This window comes from Sebastes umbrosus, chromosome 2, assembly GCF_015220745.1.
Source record: "Sebastes umbrosus isolate fSebUmb1 chromosome 2, fSebUmb1.pri, whole genome shotgun sequence".
Taxonomy (NCBI): domain Eukaryota; kingdom Metazoa; phylum Chordata; class Actinopteri; order Perciformes; family Sebastidae; genus Sebastes; species Sebastes umbrosus.
Genome location: NC_051270.1, coordinates 12,437,215 through 12,459,147, shown reverse-complemented (window position 1 = coordinate 12,459,147; position 21,933 = coordinate 12,437,215). Strand labels below are relative to the sequence as shown.

General features: G+C 40.4%; 1 protein-coding gene across 6 annotated transcripts in view; it reads left to right on the top strand.

The window, feature by feature from the left end:
• Positions 1-21,933, top strand: part of LOC119481362 (protein mono-ADP-ribosyltransferase PARP6) — a 26,527-nt gene extending 4,594 nt beyond the window's left edge. The window contains exons 3-24 of one of the 6 annotated variants that reach the window (XM_037758215.1): positions 391-548; positions 1,062-1,139; positions 4,740-4,834; positions 5,895-5,955; positions 6,164-6,254; positions 6,430-6,496; positions 6,760-6,909; positions 9,171-9,321; positions 9,710-9,841; positions 10,050-10,145; positions 10,445-10,537; positions 10,844-10,969; positions 11,346-11,411; positions 11,796-11,863; positions 13,019-13,067; positions 13,230-13,342; positions 14,753-14,825; positions 16,580-16,649; positions 17,555-17,634; positions 17,971-18,034; positions 18,616-18,700; positions 19,988-21,933. In XM_037758215.1, the coding sequence (XP_037614143.1) occupies positions 546-548; positions 1,062-1,139; positions 4,740-4,834; positions 5,895-5,955; positions 6,164-6,254; positions 6,430-6,496; positions 6,760-6,909; positions 9,171-9,321; positions 9,710-9,841; positions 10,050-10,145; positions 10,445-10,537; positions 10,844-10,969; positions 11,346-11,411; positions 11,796-11,863; positions 13,019-13,067; positions 13,230-13,342; positions 14,753-14,825; positions 16,580-16,649; positions 17,555-17,634; positions 17,971-18,034; positions 18,616-18,700; positions 19,988-20,090 (1,914 nt within the window). In that variant the 5' untranslated portion in view covers positions 391-545 and the 3' untranslated portion in view covers positions 20,091-21,933. Of the gene's footprint in view, positions 1-390; positions 549-1,016; positions 1,140-4,739; positions 4,835-5,894; positions 5,956-6,163; positions 6,255-6,429; positions 6,497-6,759; positions 6,910-9,170; positions 9,322-9,709; positions 9,842-10,049; positions 10,146-10,444; positions 10,538-10,843; positions 10,970-11,345; positions 11,412-11,795; positions 11,864-13,018; positions 13,068-13,229; positions 13,343-14,752; positions 14,826-16,579; positions 16,650-17,554; positions 17,635-17,970; positions 18,035-18,615; positions 18,701-19,987 lie in introns of those variants that run through there. The other 5 variants (XM_037758233.1, XM_037758241.1, XM_037758224.1 and 2 more) reach the window with 5 other exon arrangements.

Below are 21,933 nucleotides of genomic sequence, written 5' to 3'. Positions count from 1 at the left end.
TCCATTTATTTGCTAAGCAAATCAAAGACGTCAGTCTAACAATGCACTGACATCATTCAGTGTGCGTCTATAAAAGGTGTGTGAACCTTTGGTGCTTTGGTATTAATAGATGAAGTTCCTGGGAAAAAAAGCAAAACAAAACAATGAAATGGAGACATCCTGGGTACTGAACGTACAGCACATATCTCCCACACATTCTCTCCACGGTGATTAATGCCACTCTGAAAGGAGGCAGAGATGGCTGTTGCTAGGATACATGGCAAGGTGAAGTGCAGACCATTTAAAGAAAAGAGGAGGAGGGCACCGTTTACAAAGCATGGCATCACTGGAAATGGCCTCTTTGTTTCATGTTTTCTTCCATTACTGAATTTGAATTTCTATTTCTCCCAGGTTTTGCTGTTCTGAAGAGTGCGAGAAAGAGAGGTGGTCAGCCAGAGCCCTCCGGTTTTCTGTTCTTGTTCCTTCCACCTGGAAATATGCTGCAATGGTTGGCAGTATTCAAAGGCCTAAACCTGTCTGAGTGAGCCCTATGAACAGCAGACCCAATGGTAAGACAGCTTGGATTCTATTGGCGTAATAATCACTGCATACGATTAAGCCCTGTCATCCATTCATGGTTTGTTTAAGATTTATAATTAAATAAAACTACATTCCTGTGGACAGAAGTGCAGACTTTCCATAGACATTTAGATATTGTATTAGCTTAATCTAAGTATATTAAACAAGTTAAATACTGTAGGTTTGTTTTGCTGGAAATGAGACATGGTTATTTTTCTAACGAAAACAAATATATATATTTTATCAACTAAACTCTGATTGTAAACTGAGTATTCTTTTGAAGGCTGAATTCAGAGAATATCTTGTCTTTGGGAAATAAATCGCGCCTTTTCGTCTCTCTCTTTGAGATGCTATAAAAAGCAGTGTTTTGAAGCCGGTTGTTTTGAACGCTAGGCTAAATAGGGAGATGTGAGAACGGATGTGAGATGAAAGGATGATAGAGAGAGGTTGCAATTTCTTTCCGCTCCACTATAATGGCCTTTTCACAATGTGTGGGCCCACAGGACATCAAAGGCCAGTGTTGGACAGATGAGGAGTCGGACGGGGAGAACGAGTCGGAACAATTCCTGTATGGCATTCAGGTACAGCTACTGTATTACACTTCCTACATTACATCTCTGTGTTTAATCTGGTGTTTGTCAGGACAATGTCATTTTGTTTTCAATAATTATGCTTGACAGCATTGTTATTATCGTTTTAATTTGACATTACAATAACCTCAAACTAGTTTATTATTATTTTTTTTACAAATACTATTATTTTAGCTCCCAACAAACTGTAAAAGAGCTTTGAAAGGATGTGTTTTACTGACTAACAACTTGTAGTAAGTGTAGTAGTAGTAGTAGTAGTAGTAGTAGTAGTAGTAGTAGTAGTAGTAGTAGTAATAGTAATAGTAGTAGTAGTAGTAAGTGCTACTTCTGCTGTAATATGTTAGCAGCAAAAAAAAAAACCAATAATTGGACCATTTAATCATGAATAACCACTGCAAGTTTCACAGAAAACCAGCTGCTAGTTTTTGAGATATTGTCATAGACCTAGGTGTTGGTCAAAGGGGATTTCTGACCTGATGTTGGCACCAGATAATAAGTCAGGGGTCACCAAAATCATGTGGGGGATTATGAATATTCTGACCAAATGTCACGGCATTGAGTGAATAGTTGTTCAGATATTTTGCTCTAGTAGTGCAGAACAGATGGACTGGCTGACTGACATTTCCATTTTAATGTCTCACTGCTGGCAGGGCAAACACTTTAATTAATCTGAAGCAGAATATTCAGTTAGAATGAAAGTGTAAGAATATGTCAATGTTTGACAGCGTTCTGGGCTTGGTCTCAAGTAAGACTTTTTGCCAACTGGTAATAGCAAAATAGCAAATGACATTTACCACCAAAGTACAATACAGGTTTAATAACATTTACCACCAAAGTACAATACAGGTTTAACACTATCACCCTATGCAACCTTAAAGTGGCAATCTTGAAGATTTTCATTTAAATAAATGTCTTTTAAGTCACTATTACCAAAGGAGGTAACACAGTGGTGATTGAGCCAAGGGCCTACTGATGAAAGTATTGCAATATTTATATATTTGCAGTATTACAAACTGGGTGTCTGTGTTGACATTCCCGGTGAAAAAAATGCTGTATTACAGTTTTTCTCCATTGTATGCACACAAAAAATTTAACTATGCACACAATTCTGAAAACTTGAAGCTTATGTATCAACAAAGAGACTCCAGACTGCTAAACTCTGAGCACTAGTCCATTGTTTTTCACTCAAATAGTATTGTGTGCAGGATTTGGCTTCATCTAGTGGTGTGGTTGCAGATTGCAACCAACTGAGTACCCCTCTGCTCACTCATACCCTTTCCACGACTGCGGTAACGTGAGCCGGCGGGTGCAAAACCGTGGTAACGCCGTTATCTTTACCATAATAACAATATTTTAGGAGCATGGAAGTCCGACGGCAGCTGGCGGCTCACACTACCGCAGTTTCACAAGCGTGTCGGAGAACTACGGTGGCCTTCAGGAGACGTAAAAACGCAAAAGAGGACCTGCTTCCTATGTAGATATGAAGGGCTCATTCTAAGCTAACGAAAACACACCGATTCTTGGTTTCAGGTGATTATTCACTAATGAAAACATAGTTCTGAATATTATATTCCATTTCTGCTAATAGATCTCCAGAAATGTTACACACTGTTCCTTTAAGGATGTCATCACAGTCACCCAGTTTGTAATACTGCCAATATATAAATATTGCAATACTTTCATCAGTAGGCCATAGGCTCAATCACCATTGTGTTACCTCCTTCAGCGATAGATAGTGACTTAACACACATTAATTTAAATGAAAATCTTTGAGACTGCCACTTTAAGTATCAATCCCAAGCAACACTGTCAAATTCATTTCCGTGGCCCTCATTTAATGTATCATCTCATCTTGTAAAGTTCAGTGCTTCACTTCCATATAAGATCTTAATCTGTTCGCCATCCTTTTTTTACTGCTATCTTCCAAGCCTAGTGATTGAAATGTAAATCCAGTCTGGGACTTAAAGCTCATTGCTATGCAGTCAGAGAACATGAAAGCAGCGTAGTGAAGATAAGGATGAAAGTGTAGGATCTGTTCTACACACTCAGAGCTGAGGAGACGAGAGTCTGACTTCAAGTCTAGACGCTAGGAACACGTATGACAGACTTAGGTAAACTATAGTTATTAAAATTTGAAAATGCTAGTCATGGAGGAACCAGGTGCTGATGTAATCACAGAACGTACTAAATCACAGGATGTGAAATGCCAAAAAATACATGCGTACAGTTTTAAGAAATGTACAAATTATTTCCTGAATACAATTCTTTGTTTCTTCCTCTTTATCAAATGTCACATTATGTAACTCTCCAATTTTATTGCACATGTAAGATGTGCTTGATGTTGGATCAGAGCTAGGAAAGGATGACTAAATGGAACATGTCATGTCATCATTTCATGATGTGCAAATGCCATGAGACTCTGGTCTGGAGTGTGGTTGAAGAAGTGACAGACTGAGTAGCTGAGCTGATTTGAAAAAAAAGCTACAGTATGTGTTGCGATTAAGAGTGGGTTAAAAAAAATAGTTAGTAAGTGAGCAGAGAGGCCTGAATAGAAAGCTAAAAGCAATGGATAGATGGTTGAAATAGATAGCTAAAAATAATGAATAAACAGTTCAAATAGTTAGGTAATTATAATGGATAAATGGTTGGAATAGAAACATTCATTACACAATATTCTAACAATATATACTTTTATATAATAAATCGTCTTAAATAACATCCCATTTGAAATCACCTTAAAATTCAAATTTGAAGCGACTAAGATTTATTTCCGTTCTGTTATTCTCTCACATATACTGTATACATACTGTATAACCACTTGTTCTCTTACCATTGATACAATACTAAAGCCTGTACAATCTGTATATAAACAAGCTCTCTAGATCGTGGACAATAAACCTAAAAGCTGTCATTATTACTGTAATGTACATGTACTTCCTGTGGTGATGATATGAAAATGGTCTCCTTTGCTAGGGGAATCTTATTACATTTCACAATGCGTATTCAATATTCAAAATTCTTAATGGATTAGCACCTCCTCCATTTACCACATTCATCTTCCAGAAACATGTTGTGGAGAGATTAACCAGATCTAGAATAAGAGGGAGACCTAGTTGTTGTTTATAGTTTTGGAACATCCCTCTATTAAATATACGGCATAGAGACTCTTTGCATATAATATTAAAAAAGAAAAAGCAGCTGGACCTTGCATTGTCTGCTCACATTTGCTTGGCTTTTTGTCTGTGTTTGTCAGATTATGTCCCTTCTGGTTTTACCTGTCTTAGTAATGTAATATGGTATTATGTTAACATTGTTTTGTATTAGTTGCCTGCATTTTACATTTCCTACTTTGCATGATGCTTGCTTTACTCCTCAAATTTTTTATCCTGTTCAGCTGTCCATGTTTTGATTCTCCGGTTCAAATTGTACATGTTGTGTTAATTGTTGTTGTTTTACAGTGATGTTAACATGACGGGTGGTGTCACTGTAAGGGTGCTTGAGTTCATCTGAGAGGGCTGTGGGGTTACGTCAGACAAAACCACTGTAGCGTGTCTTGTGCTGTAATTGTGACCAGTGTTATGCTTGTTACAGGGGAGCTGCGCTGCTGACCTGTACCGCCACCCTCAACTGGATGCAGATATTGAGGCAGTAAAAGACATCTACACTGACAGTGCTGTCTCTGTTAGGTACAACACAGATACACAGAAACACACACAACTGTTGTGCTATGTTCACACTACGAGCAACAAAAGCGACAAAACGACCAGCGTGGCCAGCTACATTGTCGGCGAGTCAGCGTTGAAGTGTTCGTTGGGGTAGTTGTGTCGTTAAATAGCACTGGGAACTGGCTAACGGCATTTTGTTTTTTTTAGATGGAACGTAACATGGTGAAACAAAAATTGGTTGATGCTTCACTGCATCATTGGAGCGCTGAAAAAAGTTGAGACCAGCTCAAGTTTATGTGTAGTGCGTCACGTAGCTACAAGTGTCGGCCGTCAGTTTGTAGCTTTCTGTGCTTCCATTGAAAATGACTTGTAGAATGTTGCGGCGTCGCTCACAGTGTGAACACAGCTTTAGAGACATATTTTGAAAAAAAAAATGTACACAGGCACAATTCAAAGATATTATGTATTCATTTTAAAGGTGCTCAATACAAACTTCAGAGCATGTATCTAGCGCGTTCACACAGCTCTCAACATGGCGACAGCTGAGCAGATGGCTTGCAGCTAACGGTACTAATAGCGCTAACGGTGCAAACAACAGCAACAGTGCTGACAGAGCTAACAATGTTAACCTAGGGGGGGGAAACTGGAGGGTGGGCGCTACACTTCCACAATAGTGCCGTTGGTTGGGATGGCATTATCAGCTGTATGAGTGCAGTGCAAAGCGGCCAGCATGAACTAGCCAGTGGGGCACGCTCACATGCACTAAAAAGGCACACGGCTGGGCCGGCTACATCAACAAAGCAAGGCAAAGCTCGGATTACAACACACACAGAGGGAGAGCGACTTCGTTCTCTGCTCAGGTAGACATTACTCCTCTATATCTTTACATAGCTAATAGTTGATGCAATATTAATGCTCTGAATATGGTATAGGGAATCTTTAACTAGGCACTGTCTGGTAAAATAGGAAAAAATAACCCCTATTTTCTCCCTCAAGGGATAATCAGTTGAAAGGGTTGGAGTGTAATGCATCCCATTACTTATGATAAATGACCTGTGTCTGTTGTTGTGTCTCCGAACAGGGAGTATGGAACCATTGATGACGTGGACATCGATCTTCATATTAACATCGGTTTCTTAGATGTGAGTCAGCATTCTTCTCTCTCCGCACACACCTCCTCCTCCTCCCTTGCCCATTACTATTCCAACGTTGACATTTTGCAAAGTAACACATCATTTATAATGCATCGTGTGCTCATAATTTATTCATGTAATGAGAAATGGCCCTAATTAGGATGCTAACTCTGTATATTTGTGTGTATGTGTGTATGTGTGTGTGTGTCTGACTCAGGAGGAGGTTGCAACAGCTTGGAAAGTTATCAGAACAGAGCCCATTATTCTGAGACTGCGCTTTTCTCTTTCTCAGTACCTCGATGGACCTGGTGAGTAAAGATCAGTCAGTGTGGATTTTGGTTTTCTGGGAGGGACTTTAGGTATTTGTGCCACTCACTGAGCGTAGGAGGTGAGTACAATATGTGCTACACGAGAGGGAGAGTGAAAGAAAAGAGGCTGTGTGTATCTGTGCACTGTGTAATAATATTAGTCATCTTTACTCAGAGCCGTCAGTAGAAGTGTTCCAGCCCTCCAATAAAGAAGGCTTCAGCTTGGGCCTACAGCTCAAAAAGTAAGTTGATTGAGCACCTATAATCTTTTATAGTGGAATTGTACATAGTAGATTTCATTATTTTAACCTCAGATTTTGCATAACCAAATGTGCAACATCAGAAAAACAAATCATAGATTATATATCTTTCGCTTTTTGGTTGCCTAATCCACTCACACCAAATAATAATGCACACCAACAGCAAGATTTAAAGCATAATTCACCATCTGCCAGGTTCACTCACATATCTTCCTGTTTGACTCTCCTTATTTGTAACATGGCAGGATCCTGAGCACGTTCACCTCGCAGCAGTGGAAGCACCTCAGTAATGAGTTCCTCAAGGCCCAGCAGGAGAAGAGGCACAGCTGGTTCAAAGCCGGAGGAACCATCAAGAAGTTCCGCGCCGGGCTCAGCATCTTCTCCCCCATACCCAAGTAAGTCTCTCTCTCTCACTGTGCATCTACTCAACCATGCCTTTGTGTAACATACAGCATGCTACACATTTTAGGCTTGTGATAGAGTGAGAGTGGGATGATGTGTTTTTATGGGCCAAGCAGGAAATTAGCATCGCCCTGGTTCCCTCAACAAACAGCCAATTGGATTGTTCCATTGGGTTATGGATTACTGCAGAAAATAAGCTCTGTGGCAAACAAACGTTTATGATACTTACACGTTTTGTTCAGCAAGATAATCTTCACAAATGAACACCACTGTTATGATTTTTGAAGCGTATCTGCAATCGCCAGAAGTAAAAAGCTAACACTAGGCTATAAACGAACTACATCACGGTCGCACGACTTCACGTCACCACCACTAAGCTGAAGGCGGACTGGTGTTCGGCGTGAGGACGTTTAGTAGTCTCATTTAGCCACTTGTTAGCAACCGCCTTTTTTAAGACACCTAGAAGCTTCAGCTGACGTATTTTATGACGTAGAACAAAATGTTAAAATCTCTTCAGCTTCTGTTAACCACAGACCTTATTTCAGGCTTCTAACCAAAAGCCCATTCAAAAAAACCCATTGACTTCAAGACGAGGGAACTGGAAGTGCTAATGTGTTAACTCATTTCCAGGTTTTATGGCTCATTCCTGCAGCACTCTACTGGCACTCCAATAAATCAAATCATTTTTAAACAAAGATTTTGGCCAGTGATAATACAGCAATGGAGCTCAGTTATACTGTGATTGTGATGCTTGGTTGGGATGCTGATATTTACAAAACACATTAGTTATCATCCTGATTGTCCTATTTTCACTGTTTTCAAGTGCAATCAGTCAAGTAGAAAAAGCACAGATGAATTAACGTCAAGTACAGAAAACAATCAGGCTATTTTGGTGTTGTTTTGGCACAACATGTGCAGTATGTTCTTTCATTTTTTTCCCATGGTAGACACATTTACTTACTTACATACACGTGAGCTATTTTCCCAAGACTGGATATTTCTATTGGAGGATAGTGATGGAAATACTTTGACAAGGTTTTGTCTGTGAAAGATGAACTGTAGCAAAAGAAGACAAGCAGGGAAAAGGAATCTCTGACACTGCATGTTTCAGATTGACTTCGACTCAAAATTTGATTTCCCAAGGGAAAAGGAAGTACCCTTCTTGGCCTCTTGTCTTATTCCGCGATGTTTTGACAGTTATGGGTGCACAGGGATTGAGTCTCGGCCCACTCGATGGAGGTCAGCCTCGCTAACTACTAGGCTGTCTTGACATCCTCACAACGTGACAGGAGTTCTCATGTCAAGAGTGTACATGGATAATGTAGCGAGAGTGATGGTGGAAGTGAACACTGGTTCTCGTATATTAACAGGTAGTGACTTGAGCTACTGCCCAAACTGATTTCAGTTGTCAGAGCTAGTAGAAGTAGTAGTGTAAGTTTCTTTAACACGTGTCGCTATAAAATTACCCAGGTACTGACTATGTTAACACATTGCAGTCTTACCATGCAAGATTACAGCTGAGGAGATGTTGCAAATGATGTCATTGATAATTAAAGAGGACCTGTTATGCTCTTTTTCAGGTTCATACTTATATTTTGGGTTTCTACTAGAACATGTTTACAGGCTTTAATGTTCAAAAAGCGCTTTATTTTTCTCATACTGGCTGTGCTGCAACACCTCTTTTCACCCTTTGTCTGAAACACTCGCCCTCTCGAAAACCCCAGTCTGCTCTGATTGGTCAGCTGGCCCACTCTGTTGTGATTGGTCAACCGAACCAAACTCTTCGGACTCCGCTCCAGCTACCCTGTAACTAGCTTTGTTTGAGGGCGTGCCAAACTATCTGCTAGGCAGGTATTATGCAAATGTTTTACTCGGTGACATCACCACGTTACCGAAGAAAAGGCGGGACATCAAGCGAGGCGTTTCAGACAGTTCAGGAGCAGTGTTTCTGTGGGGGGAGAGTAACTCCCTTTGGCGTAACTTTGAGCTTTGTAACTTTGCAGACCTTTTACATGCACAAAAAACTATATGACACACTAAAGGAAAGAGAAAAAGCACAAAAGCATAATAGGTCCTCTTTAAGATTTTACTCAAAGCAACATTACAAAAATAAATTCTGAAATTTCTGATTTGGCCTTTGAAGCCAAACTCTCCATTATGTAATTTCTACAAACAATGACATTATCATTTTCTCATCCTAGAAAAATGCATCATGAAGTGATGCGCATGAATTGCTTCTTGCTTTTTTTTCTAGGTCTCCGAGTTTTCCTCTGATCCAAGACACAGTTTTAAAAGGGAAGCTGAGCGTCCCGGAGCTGAGAGTGACCCGCCTGATGAACCGCTCTATCTCATGTACCATGAAGAACCCCAAAGGGGAGCTCTTCAGCTATCCGCCAAACAGCCAGGTTAGTGCCAGTCTGAACGAATCAGCACCAATGCATCTCTTAGGTTCGGAGTCCGATACCTTTCAGTTTGAATTAACAAAATGCCACTGTCCTCCCACTTATTTGTCTTTACCGTGTCTCACTCACATGTCAAGTTGTGGTCGTAGTGTTTTTGGCACAACTCTGAGGCTCTAAACTTTACACTCCTTACATTTGTAACACTGCTGATGTATAAACTAATGATACTGTAATGTATATTTCTGTTTTAATCCACTGTGATGATCCACTCTGACCCTCTTCTCAGTCACCCGCCACCTGCACTGTTCCCACCTGAGCCTTTCCTTACCCCTACCGTAACATGGCTGCTGCGCCGTTTCCCATAATGCTTTGTCTTCACTTGACTCATCAGACTGTGGCTGTCCCGGCGGCCAGGGCCCCTGCGCAGATTACCACGAGGCAGCTGATTGAATTGTTTTTCTCATCCCAGGCGGGCGGCCACTGCAAGAACATCCCTACCTTGGAGTATGGCTTCTTAGTGCAGGTTAGACCTCACAGAGATATGAGCTATCTGCTGGTAGCTGGCAGTGACCACATTACATTGTTGTGTCTCATAACAGGATGAGCCAGTCTAACTAGTAACTGCAGTCCACAACTTGAGTTTGGTGACATTTCTGCTGCCAAACTAGCCTTTTATATGGCAGTCCTTCAGGTGGGAGTGATAACTGGGAACAAAACTTCTCTCCAAACAGATAATGAAGTACTCAGAGCAGAGGATCCCTACGCTCAACGAGTACTGCGTGGTGTGCGACGAGCAGCACGTCTTTCAGAATGGATCCATGCTGAAGGTATCGGAGATGAGAAAGAGAAACATACAGTATAGATTTAGAAATACATAACAGTTAAAAAGAAAAGTCATGAATGGCATGTTCGTGATGTTTTCTCTCTCTATTAGTAATGTGATCCTGTTAATGGATTTTCCACAATTGTAGTAGTGAGGGAGCAAGATAAAGAGTGATAACAAGAGTGTGTGTGTCCGTATGTGTGTGCATGAGTGTACTTGTTTTTGTGTAGATATGTAGTGCACATTGAAACGAGTGTATTCTCATCCCTCTTTGTCTGTGTGTGTGTGTGTGTTTTTACCTAGCCGGCTGTGTGCACCAGGGAGCTGTGTGTGTTCTCCTTCTACACTCTGGGTGTGATGTCCGGAGCTGCAGAGGAAGTGGCCACCGGAGCAGAGGTGACAACAACACAACAGATAGTATATGATATAATTCAGATTATTTGTATTTGTTTTCCTTATTTCTTATTTTAGATTAATGAATAAAAGCGTAACATATATGTAAGACAAACAAAACACAAGCATAAAACACTGGCACGTGTTTGACTATAATAATGATTTCTGATTAGTTGTAGTTTATATGTGTTTTTGGAACTGAAGCAGGTTTTTCTGTTGTAACGCACTAGTCGATAAAGCATTAGAATCAGTCGATAACAGCTTCACACAAAGGAAGAAAATGTAAATGTAAAATCCCTCTCTCCACAGGTGGTGGACCTACTTGTGGCTATGTGTCGAGCTGCTCTCGAGTCTCCCCGTAAGAGCATCATCTTTGAGCCCTACCCATCAGTCGTTGACCCCAATGACCCCAAGACTCTGGCCTTCAACCCAAAGGTCAGCATCCTCACTACTAAAATCATGATTACCAACTAAATCAATACACAAATCTCATTCCGAGATGACATATCCATTTGTGAAACACAACGCCTACTCTATTAAAACCACTTCTGCTGTCGGAACAAAACTAGAAAATATTATTGTAGTTATCCACAAAATAATTGCATGATGTTATGTAACTGTGATGCTCTATTATTATATATTATTAGTTGCATCTTTGTATAGTGCAATGAGTGCAATTTTCTTTTTTATAAAATGTATAGGAAGAATTTAGAATAGCCAACTTTCACCTCTACAAGTGATTTTAGATGTCTGTATGTTGTTCCCTCTCTCATTGCATACAATGGATGTTTGGCTCAACCGATGAACACAGAAGAAGAATTATGAGAGACTGCAGAAAGCATTGGACAGCGTCATGTCCATTCGGGAAATGACCCAGGTACAAGGAAGAGATGGGAGGGAAAGAAGGGATCTAGGCTACAGTTAGTCTTGATGTATAATGTTTAAGATAGACATAGATATAATCTAAGGTTTTTTAGTTTATATTAGATCATCACTCTATGTCCACCCCATGACTGAAAATGTCCATTTGCACAGTCCTTGAGCAGCATGGGTGGGGTCTTTGTTTATCAGAGTGACAGTTGTTACTGCTTAGCTTATCTTCTCTATCGCTCTGGTTTCTATTGTTTGTTTACCCACTGCGGCATCTGTACTATGTATAAAACACATAATACGTCTAGATCCAAACACTGGCTCATTTGGCTTTGGAAAAAAAAAAAAAAAACTGAAAACAACACATGCTTGTGTGTTTTATTTTTTTCAGGGCTCATATCTAGAGATCAAGAAACAGATGGACAAACTTGACCCTTTGGCCCACCCCCTGCTACAGTGGTGAGTAGAGAGGATCTGTTCGGAAAATGTCTTTCACTCTGCTTTGCATGTTGACTTCATTTCAGAAAATAATATCCAGCACAACGTATCAGTAGAGAGCGTATCAAATAGTGTTGTCAAAAATATCGAAGTATCGATACATATGGATACTGAAGATTTGAAAAGGTTTCAATACTCATTTTCGACAGTATAGATACATGGATATCAGCTGTGCTTTCTGCTCTCTTTTCTCCCCGACAACGAGTAAACACAAACAACGCTATTTGTCTTTTAAAAAAAATGAAAATTTGATGCCCTCAATGTTGTCAATTTTTCCCTGTTGTATCGACAATGCTATCAAATATCAATATTTTAGTGTTGTATCAAAGTTAGAAATTTCTATCATGACAAGTATCATGACAACAGAAATAAACTTGCCATATTAGATAAATGATCATGGACAACACAATAATGCTGATGGGCTTATGCCAATATGCCTTTTTCATGGAAGACATTTTGACATTTCACAGCAGGAAAAGCACAGCTGTAAATAATGATGGTTAAATTAATTGTCACACTGTCATGGCTTACTGGGACACTTGAATAGACTGGAGCCATTTTTAATGTTATTAGTAGTGCTTTTCCTATTTTGACAAGTCAAAATGCTTGCTTTTCAGTGCTTGTGCTCATGCATTTAGGTATCTGGAGTGTCAACCAACCCACAAACTGTGAAATAAGACCACCCAGTCAGTTTTTTTGTGGGCTGCCTAGATCAGAAAACATGTGATTCAACAAGCTATTCAGATTTGACTCCCCTTCCTATGTCACATGCAGGCTCATTAGAATACACGCCCACGGCTTGAGAACTACCTTTGTAAAGGTGCACCTTATTTTTCTCGCAAGCCAATCAGAGCAGACTGGGCTTTTTCGGGAGAGGGTCTTAAAGAGACAGGCACTAAAACATCTAAATATTTCAGACAGAGGGTGAATACAGGTATATTCAGACAGACAGTATGAGAAAAATAATGCGTTTTTGAACATTAAAGCATGTCAACATGTTCTAGTAGAAACCTAAAATACGAGTATGAACCTGGAAATGAGCATGATATGTCTCCATTCAATTCTGTCTCACCTTATTTCATTCATGTTTCGATCTTCTCTCTGTCTATTTCGCAGGATTATTTCCAGTAACAGGTCTCATATCGTCAAGCTGCCTCTGAGTAGGGTAGGGAAGCAGAATGACATTGCCTCAAGTGTCCTATATCAAATTAGTTTCTTATTACTGCTACATTATGTCATATAAATGGTTCATACTCACTCTCTATCTGTCTGTTTGTCTCTCTCTCTCTCTTGCTCTCACTCGTCCCTTATGATCTCATTGTGATAGCAACTGAAATTCATGCACACCTCCCACCAGTTCCTGCTGCTCAGCAGCCCCCCGGCCAAGGAGGCTCGTTTTCGCACTGCCAAGAAGCTTTATGGCAGCACCTTCGCCTTCCAGTGAGTCCACCTTGCTCCTTTCATTAGCTGACACAGCATTCATACAGTCGAAACTCCTTATGTTTTCATCGAATGACTACTTCGGAGCTTATAGCTTGTAAAGCTACAGTTACAGAGTTAAAATCATTATAAAATATCAGAGAATAATTTGTAGTTATTATACTGTTAAGCTTCTGGCTGTTGGGCAAATATAATGTGAGAAATCACTTGCTGTAAATAATTGATCTCAAATCAAGCATAGTCACTAAAATGCATGCATAATTTAGCATTACAGCAGGGCACACTGTCAAACATGAACACGTCTCGTGTGTAACACCTGGTCATTTTGTTGCGGATGGAGGAGCCACTCTATAGCAGATTTTTATGGAACCGTAACAAACAACAGCACAGAGCGGCGACCGTTCTCTTGGACGGAGAAACCACCTCGCTAAGCCAGCACATGGAGCCAAGCACTATCTGTGAGATCGAGATTTGTACTGTAGCAGATGGGGCTTTGCTGAATATTTTAGATACACACGGCCCATCTGGGCACATGAGCAGTGCTAACAGTCTCTCTTTATGCTGGTTAATACTACAGATTTGATCATTCTGAGCAGGAAATGCCAAATTTGTATGTGAGCTTGGCTGCCATCATTTTATATTGATATAAATAGAAACATAGAAAATATAAATACATGTTCGGAGTCAATTTAATGACAAACGGCAGGATTTAGGAGGGAATCCTTCAACGGCTGATACGTGAAATAAATAACTTTTCCCTGTTATATTTATTGGACTGTTGGAACAAGAACTTGATACTGCTTCAACACTAGTTAAAAATAACAGCACCCATGACACCGCTCTCTGTTCCTGTTGTATTTTATTTTAAGACAGACCAGATACCTGCACTGGGAGACAAAAAACCCATCCTGTGCTGCAGTGATGGGTTGTCATCTTTGATCTTCATCTGTTAATACTTTTTTTTTTAGGATTAAATTATATAAATTTGGAGTACTATGATGATGTAACAGAATGTCCCTAAATGTCCTTGCACAAATTGTATAAATAGACGACTACAGAAGCTCTTTGTGGTGGGCAGGAGAGAGCTTCAATCTTCTCTCTTCATGGATTTCTAATTGTAGGTTTTACAAAATACTTATGTAATAATAGAAAGTAAAAAGCTGTAAAGGTAATGTAACAACTTTCATTGATTTTCTTTACAGTAATAAGTCATGACATTTTCAAATACAGTAAGTAATATAATAATAAATGAAATAATCCTTTCCTCAGACAAAATGCGCCACAGTGTTATTTTGAACAGCATGGATCTGGCCCACTACACATCAGTGGTTGCGCACGCTGTTTATAGTCACGCAGCACTTTGTGTCATCTCTTCTTTCTCATCTCTCCCTCTCTCTACACTTGCTCTAGTGGTTCCCATATAGAGAACTGGCACTCTGTTCTGAGAAATGGACTAGTCAATGCCTCTTATACCAAACTGCAGGTACGTACTGTAAACCTGGCAGTTGGCTGGAATTTACGATGCATCTCCTCTCGGACAGTGAACCTGCTCTCTGACAGAGCAGGCTCGCTGTCCGGCTGATTCATTTTTGCAGTTAATGGATGCCAGCTTCCCTTACGTTGGCTTTGCGATTTGGCATTTTAGCGAGCGGGGCACACTGGGAGATTCTCCCGGCCGATGTCGGCGGCTTTTTCTGCTGCCGCCGCCGACAGCAGCGGACAGCACGTCTCTTCCCTTTGTGGGACAAAGGGAGGAGGCCGTGGTGTCGGCTGTGATGTCAGGAGGCTGCCTGTGTGCCTTGTTGGGGTTAACCACATAGAGCACAGAGTAGACTAGGTCTGAAGCTGAAGGATACGAAGGACAAGCTCCATGGTAGTGAGTATAGACTTCCTGTGGGTGAATGAGGAGGGCTTCCATAAAAGGTCAGTAACTGGCACCACTCATTATGGGTCAAATAGTAGCCTCATTTAAACTTAGTTGATACCAAATGGGTACAAGTGACCAAATCAGGACCATAAAGTTTCAAGGCAAAACCATACTTTTCTTCCATAAGTGTATTCCGGTTTTTACTCAGGTCTGCATCCATCTGGATCTTTATATTGTTATGCCAAGTTTGTTGTATAATAATAAAAAAAAGAAAAAAAGATCAAGAAGCGAGCACTAGAGAACGCAGGATTGTCTAATTTGCACAATACGGCAGATAATGACTGCTCGGAGATACACCGGCACGTCTTGAGAATAGATGAAAAACAATTAAATGTGAAATCTCAAGGATCTTTGAGACGTTCACGTCGGCCGTGATTGCTCTATCATGCTGATGCGTTTCATTTATGCCTTCTTTTGTTCTCCAACTTTTTTGAACTTTACATCTTTGATCTCGCCTCAGTGCTCATCCGCCTCCTCTTTCTCCTCTCCGTCTCACCTTGAGCATTGACACCCCGCCTTCCTCTGTCACTGTGTTTCACAGGAGGACTGAGTATGTCTGCCTCCAGCTCCAACCATCACACAAAACCTCTCGTCTATCGTTCCTTTTGATTTCTTCCAGACGTTCCAACGTCCTGACCTCCATCTCCCTCACATTTCATTCCCAAACTATCAAGTTGCTCTTTGTTCTTCCTCTGGTTCCACTGTGGCGTATGAACACTTGTCCATCTTACACCTGTCGGTCCTTTCCGTTTCCCTCATTCCGGACATTCTTGTGTGGAGGCTCAACATCATTATCAGTCATCCTCATACCTCATACCATCTTTACCTTCAAGCCAGCATACATGGCCTCATTGCTCATGTCAGCATTGCTTGAATACCTGAATATTTCACACACAGATTTCATTCACAAAACTCAAGAGCATCACGTGATCTTCTCCAGACTACGTTATGTTGTGAGGAGAAAAATGCGTTGGCAGTTTAAAGGTGTGATTGTGTGGGTTCTAGGTGTTGTTTCAGATCACTGGAATAATAAAACTATCTCTTTTTTTTGTCTTTGGCTCTTTGCGATCCGCTGTCTTTGGATTTTCACATGTGTGTGTGTGTTTAGTCTGCTTGGTTGGTGTTGTTTGCCAGATAAACTGTCACAGAAACATATAATACACTGACTTATACGTGCTTTCCTTTGATTTAACTACACTAGGACTAGTATGTATTGCACTGTATGTGTGAGTACATTTGTGTGGGTGTGAGGTTGTCCTGTGCAACTGCTCAGTGACCCTTCCTTCCTTCCTGCTCTTTTCAAACCCAAGCTGCATGGGGCAGCGTATGGAAAGGGCATCTATCTGAGCCCCATCTCCAGCATATCTTTTGGATACTCAGGTAGGAACGGCTCATTCCTCCCCACTCAGCCCTCCTCCGGCCCCCCTTTCTCCCTTTTATTCCACCATGTTGACTGCTCTATGTGTGTAACATGGCCTGATTATCATCCTGGAACACTTCATTTTCACATTGCGGGAGCTTTCCATGCTATCCTATTGTGCTGCTCTGTGTTGTGTGTCCGTATTGGGGTGCTGGGCCTTGGGCCTTTTTTTCTCTGAGCTTGTGTGCCGCCTACCATACCATACATTACGTTGTGGCTGTGTGAAATGGAGCTGTCAGTGGATCTGTGTGTGATATTTTGTACTTTGTTGGCTTTTTTTATATTATTTTCTTTTCATGGGGTGGGGGTGAAGAGGCATTTAAGTCCTTACCTTACTTTCCCTTGTGTATTTTCACTGAAACACATATTCATAGGTTGGTTTTGAGGTTCCACTGTGGATTTGGTGCTGATCACGTGGACAAGAGGTCAGCAGATTGCCGAAGGGGCCCACCGGTTTGGATTATTAACAAGCCCCTAAGCAATGGTTTTCCAGTTTTATGGATGGGTGTGGAATTAATTATTCTAAGCTAAAAACTGCAAACAAATAGCTGCTGGCATTATATCCATTTGGCTTACTCTGTAAGTCTTGCTCAATCAAAACCAATAAATACTTATCAGAACTAATGGTAAAATCTAAAGCATGCAGTTTTGATAATGGCAGTACTTGCTGTATCACTTTGTTGTGTCGATAATATTCAGTAGTATTTTGGACCAACCTTCATATGAAGGTTAGCACTGTGGGTAATAATTTCTCTGTACAAGCAGCTCAAGACCACTAGAGGAAGGTGATTTCACAGCTTGAGTGACTCGATGTAAGGTCGTTCTGACTCAGGGTTGTTTGCTCTCTTTGTGCTGCTTCTTGCAGGAATGGGGAAAGGACAGCACCGCATGCCCACCAAAGATGAACTGGTGCAGCGTTACAACCGCATGAACACCATACCACAGGTGAGGGAACGGGACATATTACATATAATGATTTATCTTCTTTATCTTTTTTTTTAAAAGATAGTTGGCCACTGTGAATCCTGCACAAAGTATGCAAATAAAAATAACATACTTTAGAATGTTTTGTATACCGAGTTCAATTGTTTCCTGCATTCACCGTGCCTTAGTTGTGACTATTACATTACTATCATCTACTTACTACATCACTATTACTCTGTGCAGTTTCAGTGTTTGTCATTCTCAGTGTTACCATGGATACCGTCATCAGCTCAGTGAGGTCATGGTGTTTACTGTCGCAGCTTGGCGGGACTTAACTGTCATCTCTTTTTTCAATAGAGCCGTCCAATACAATCAAGGTTTCTTCAGAGTCGAAATCTGAACTGCATCGCTCTGTGCGAAGGTAATCACAAAGCAAAAGGTATCATATGTGTTAAAGCTGAGATAATGTGTGAATATGTTACATTAGTATATTCGATTAATACACTTTGATGTGTTTCTGTCTCTAAATGAATACACATTTAAATAAGAAAACAAAAATATAAAGAATGATATTATTATATTAATTAAGTTATTATTACAGTAATGACCTAATGCACACTTTGTAGTGAATCCTTTATCAAACTCGTAAACCATTTACAGAAGAAAAGCAAAACGGGAAGAGAATGCCATTAAGTTAGATCATTAAAATCTAAATAAAACCGGGTAATGTGACTACTGTATTAATGTGCCGTTCAAAAAAAGAAGTCATAGCAATTATCATAATATGATCATCATCATCATCATCATAATAGGAGAAAATAATTAAAGATAAACAAAAGAAATAATGTGCATCGGTTCAGATAATAACGGAGTTAAAGCCCTTAATCTGTTGTGCATCTTGTGTAACAGCAACACCACTACAGTACTACAACCAATAATAATAATAATGATAGAATAAGCACTCATTTTGTGGTGAAACCTGCTTCTCTCTCTCTTCAACAGTTATCACATCTAAGGATCTGCAGAAACATGGTAACATCTGGGTGTGTCCAGTATCCGACCACGTCTGTACTCGCTTCTTTTTTGTGTAAGTATTATTAACACTTTTACCGAATTAATGCATAATTACCAAAATAGTAGGCATAGCAGCCAGGTAGCAAATATTAAAAATAATCATCACACTTAAAAGGCAAAGTTCATCACCCCGGTTGCTTGTTTTTTTTCCTGCTAAACCGCACATGATGAAGGTGATTTAATGAAGAATATGGTATATGCTGCAGCTTTCCTTCATCATCATTTTAAATAAGCAGTGAATAAGTGATGGCTGAGTGGTGTTACCGCTCCACTCAACTGGGTTCCTCTCAGATCATAGCCTTTCAATATGATGTTTAAAACTGTGTTTTGTCGCTCAGCAAATAACACATGGCATCCACGCTGGCTGCCGGTGTTAGGGCTTTGGACACGGGCATTCACCAGATGGCAAAGTCTATTATCGTGTCCACTGCTGTCTTCTGAGTCGGAAATTAGATTTGAGATGGCCTGCAATCAAATTTAAATCACAGCTAAATATAATTCAATTCTGACCTTGTGCTCGGCGTATGGTTGTGTTTTTTCAGCTTGAAGAAATGTTGATGAGATTAGAATAAAAACAGGAAGATCTGTTGTGTCAGACCTAACAATGCCTCTTCTAAAATTGCTGTGATTCGCTTGCTTTCCCAGACAACAGCAACTCACAGAGGCTTGTTTGTTTATGGAAATATTACCTTTTTATCATCAGTGTTATGTCTTGCTGAAGAGATTACAATAAACTAAAGCGGTTTATCTTTACCGGGGCCATTATACCACTAAGTAGCAGAAAAATTGAGGGAGTGAGCAAGAGGGCTTACACAAGCCTAGTCCATTTGTCTAGTCTCGTTTGTTTTCTATTTAGTCTGGTTCGGTTTCACAGTGCACAAATTAAAGCGGACCAAATAAAAACATGTATTTGCTGAGGGACAAATTTATCTTTTTTGTTTCGTGACCTGCCACTTCTATGCTGGGAATCGCAGACTTTGATATATTGCTGTCAAAGTTTTTATGCCTATGCGCTGGTGAGAGCCGTGGCCTGAGGCATTATGTTTTCGGGTTATCCGTCCGTCCATACGTCCATCCGGACCAGTTGCTTGGAAACGGTCCGAGACCACCTCTCCCAAGTGGTCTCGTACCGTTTGTTTTGGTCTGCACCAGAGAACGATTACTGTGTTCACAACTGCCCAAACGAACCGCACCAGAGTTTGTTATAAACAGACTGAATGTTGGCTTGTGAAAGCACCCTTAAGCAGCTATTGATGAAAAGTTGAAACCACATGTCAAATCATCTACTGTATATGTGCAGGTATGAGGATGGCCAAGTAGGAGACGCCAACATCAACACCCAGGAGCCTAAGGTGCAAAAGGAGATCATGCGTGTGATTGGGACCCAGATCTACTCCAGCTAATGGCGGTTCTCCATACGTTCTCTCTGGCGGAGGCACACAGGCAGGCAGACAGCGAATGTTTGGGCGAGCCGACCTCAGGCCTGATAACTGAAGGCCGAGGGAGCTCTTGAGCACATTATTTCTAAAAGTCGTTTTGTTCTGGTCCTCTCATTTTCCTCTCCCTTCTTTGTTCCTCTTCTCCGAGTGGTTACACATTACATGTTCATTTAACCTTCAGTTCAGGTTTGACCTGGTTAAAGTCAGTCTCAGTTAACACACCGCTAAAGAAAAAAAAAAGAAAGTAGCCACTGGTATGGCTCTCCACACATGCACACACTTTCAAACCCCTGGGTCGACTGGGATTTCTTATTTCTTGCAGCACTTTCACTGATCTTTTGGACTAATTATCTCTATTTATCATTTCTCTTTGTGAATATCTAGTAAAAAAAAGAAAAAAAAGAATCATTCCAAACGATAATTACATTCCTTTGTGGCAAATAAGTGATGGATTTACACGCACATAGAAGTTTGTTCTCTTATTGTGTTTGCAAAGGCATTATCTCCGATCCGTTTATTTAATATTCTTTGACTAATGACATGAATTAAGGTCTGTGACATGGTTATCTGAGGGGCGAGCACTGCTCTGTCATTTTGTCCTTGTTCGCTCCCAGAATCCAATAAGCGAGGTGTGGCTTGAACTCACGCTACATACACTGTAGGCACTTTGTTTTTGATAACATCATCAAATGTACAAATCCAGCCATTAACAGAACAGTGATTTTTCACTGCAGAATCAAGACAGATGTCATCGACGATGCACTTCCAAAACCTCACAGCCCCCCAAATGTCAAACAAACGGGAATTTAAAAAAGAAAAAAAATATCTGACTGGATGGAAGTGACAACAAGGGTCATAAAATAATATAAAAAAACAAACAGTGGATTTAATCTGTGGACATGTTATATCTGTCGCCTATGTTCTATGTTTTCAAAAAACTACCATAATCTGTAGCGCGCCATTATATTGTTCACTTTTTCTTTCAGTGGTGGATATCTCATTTCAAAATGAATCTCTTTGTGTATGAAGTACACTTCTCATTGGAGTCACAATTTACAAAATCCACTGTACAGAAAAATCATGGACAACTTTACCAAACTTATCTACTGACAGTATCCAGTCCGGGTGAGCTCACATCCTCCTAGCCCCTACCTGATGGACACTGGATGCTATCGATCGGCATTAACTCTACGGTTTCACCTTGGAGAATGGCAACCTTGTATAGCTAATCAAGATTATCAGTTAGTCATGTACTGTATGTATGTATGTATGTACGTGTGGGTTTGTATTTTCTTGACATTATACTAGACATTGCACTTATTCAACGTTTGCCTAAACTGGAGAAAATGGGACTGTCCTTGGACCTGCAGAAAGTATTTATGGAGTCAGCAAGACTATAATATCCAACATCTTAACCATGTCTGTACTGAGACGGGCTTTCAGTGTCTCCTGGAACTTAAAAATTCGGACTACTGAATGGACTTTGAGTTACCGAAAGAGAGCGAATTGTAAATAAGGACAATTGGAGACCTCGTTGAAATGTATTGCCCTGAAAGAAGTGGACATGTACAGCTTACTCATTGTGTTGCGGGGGACTGTGCTAATAGCTGACGGCTGTTTTTTTTTTTCTTTGCCAAAGAGACTTGAGCAGCGAGTCTCTTTGAGAATCTATTCTCCGGCTGTCTGTCTCTGGTGAGTAATGTTTTCAAAGATAATGTTGACGACAATGATGGTGATTATGATGATGAAAGGCGACGATGCAGGAGAAAAAAAAAAAGAATAAAGCCTGATTTTGCACAGTTTTACA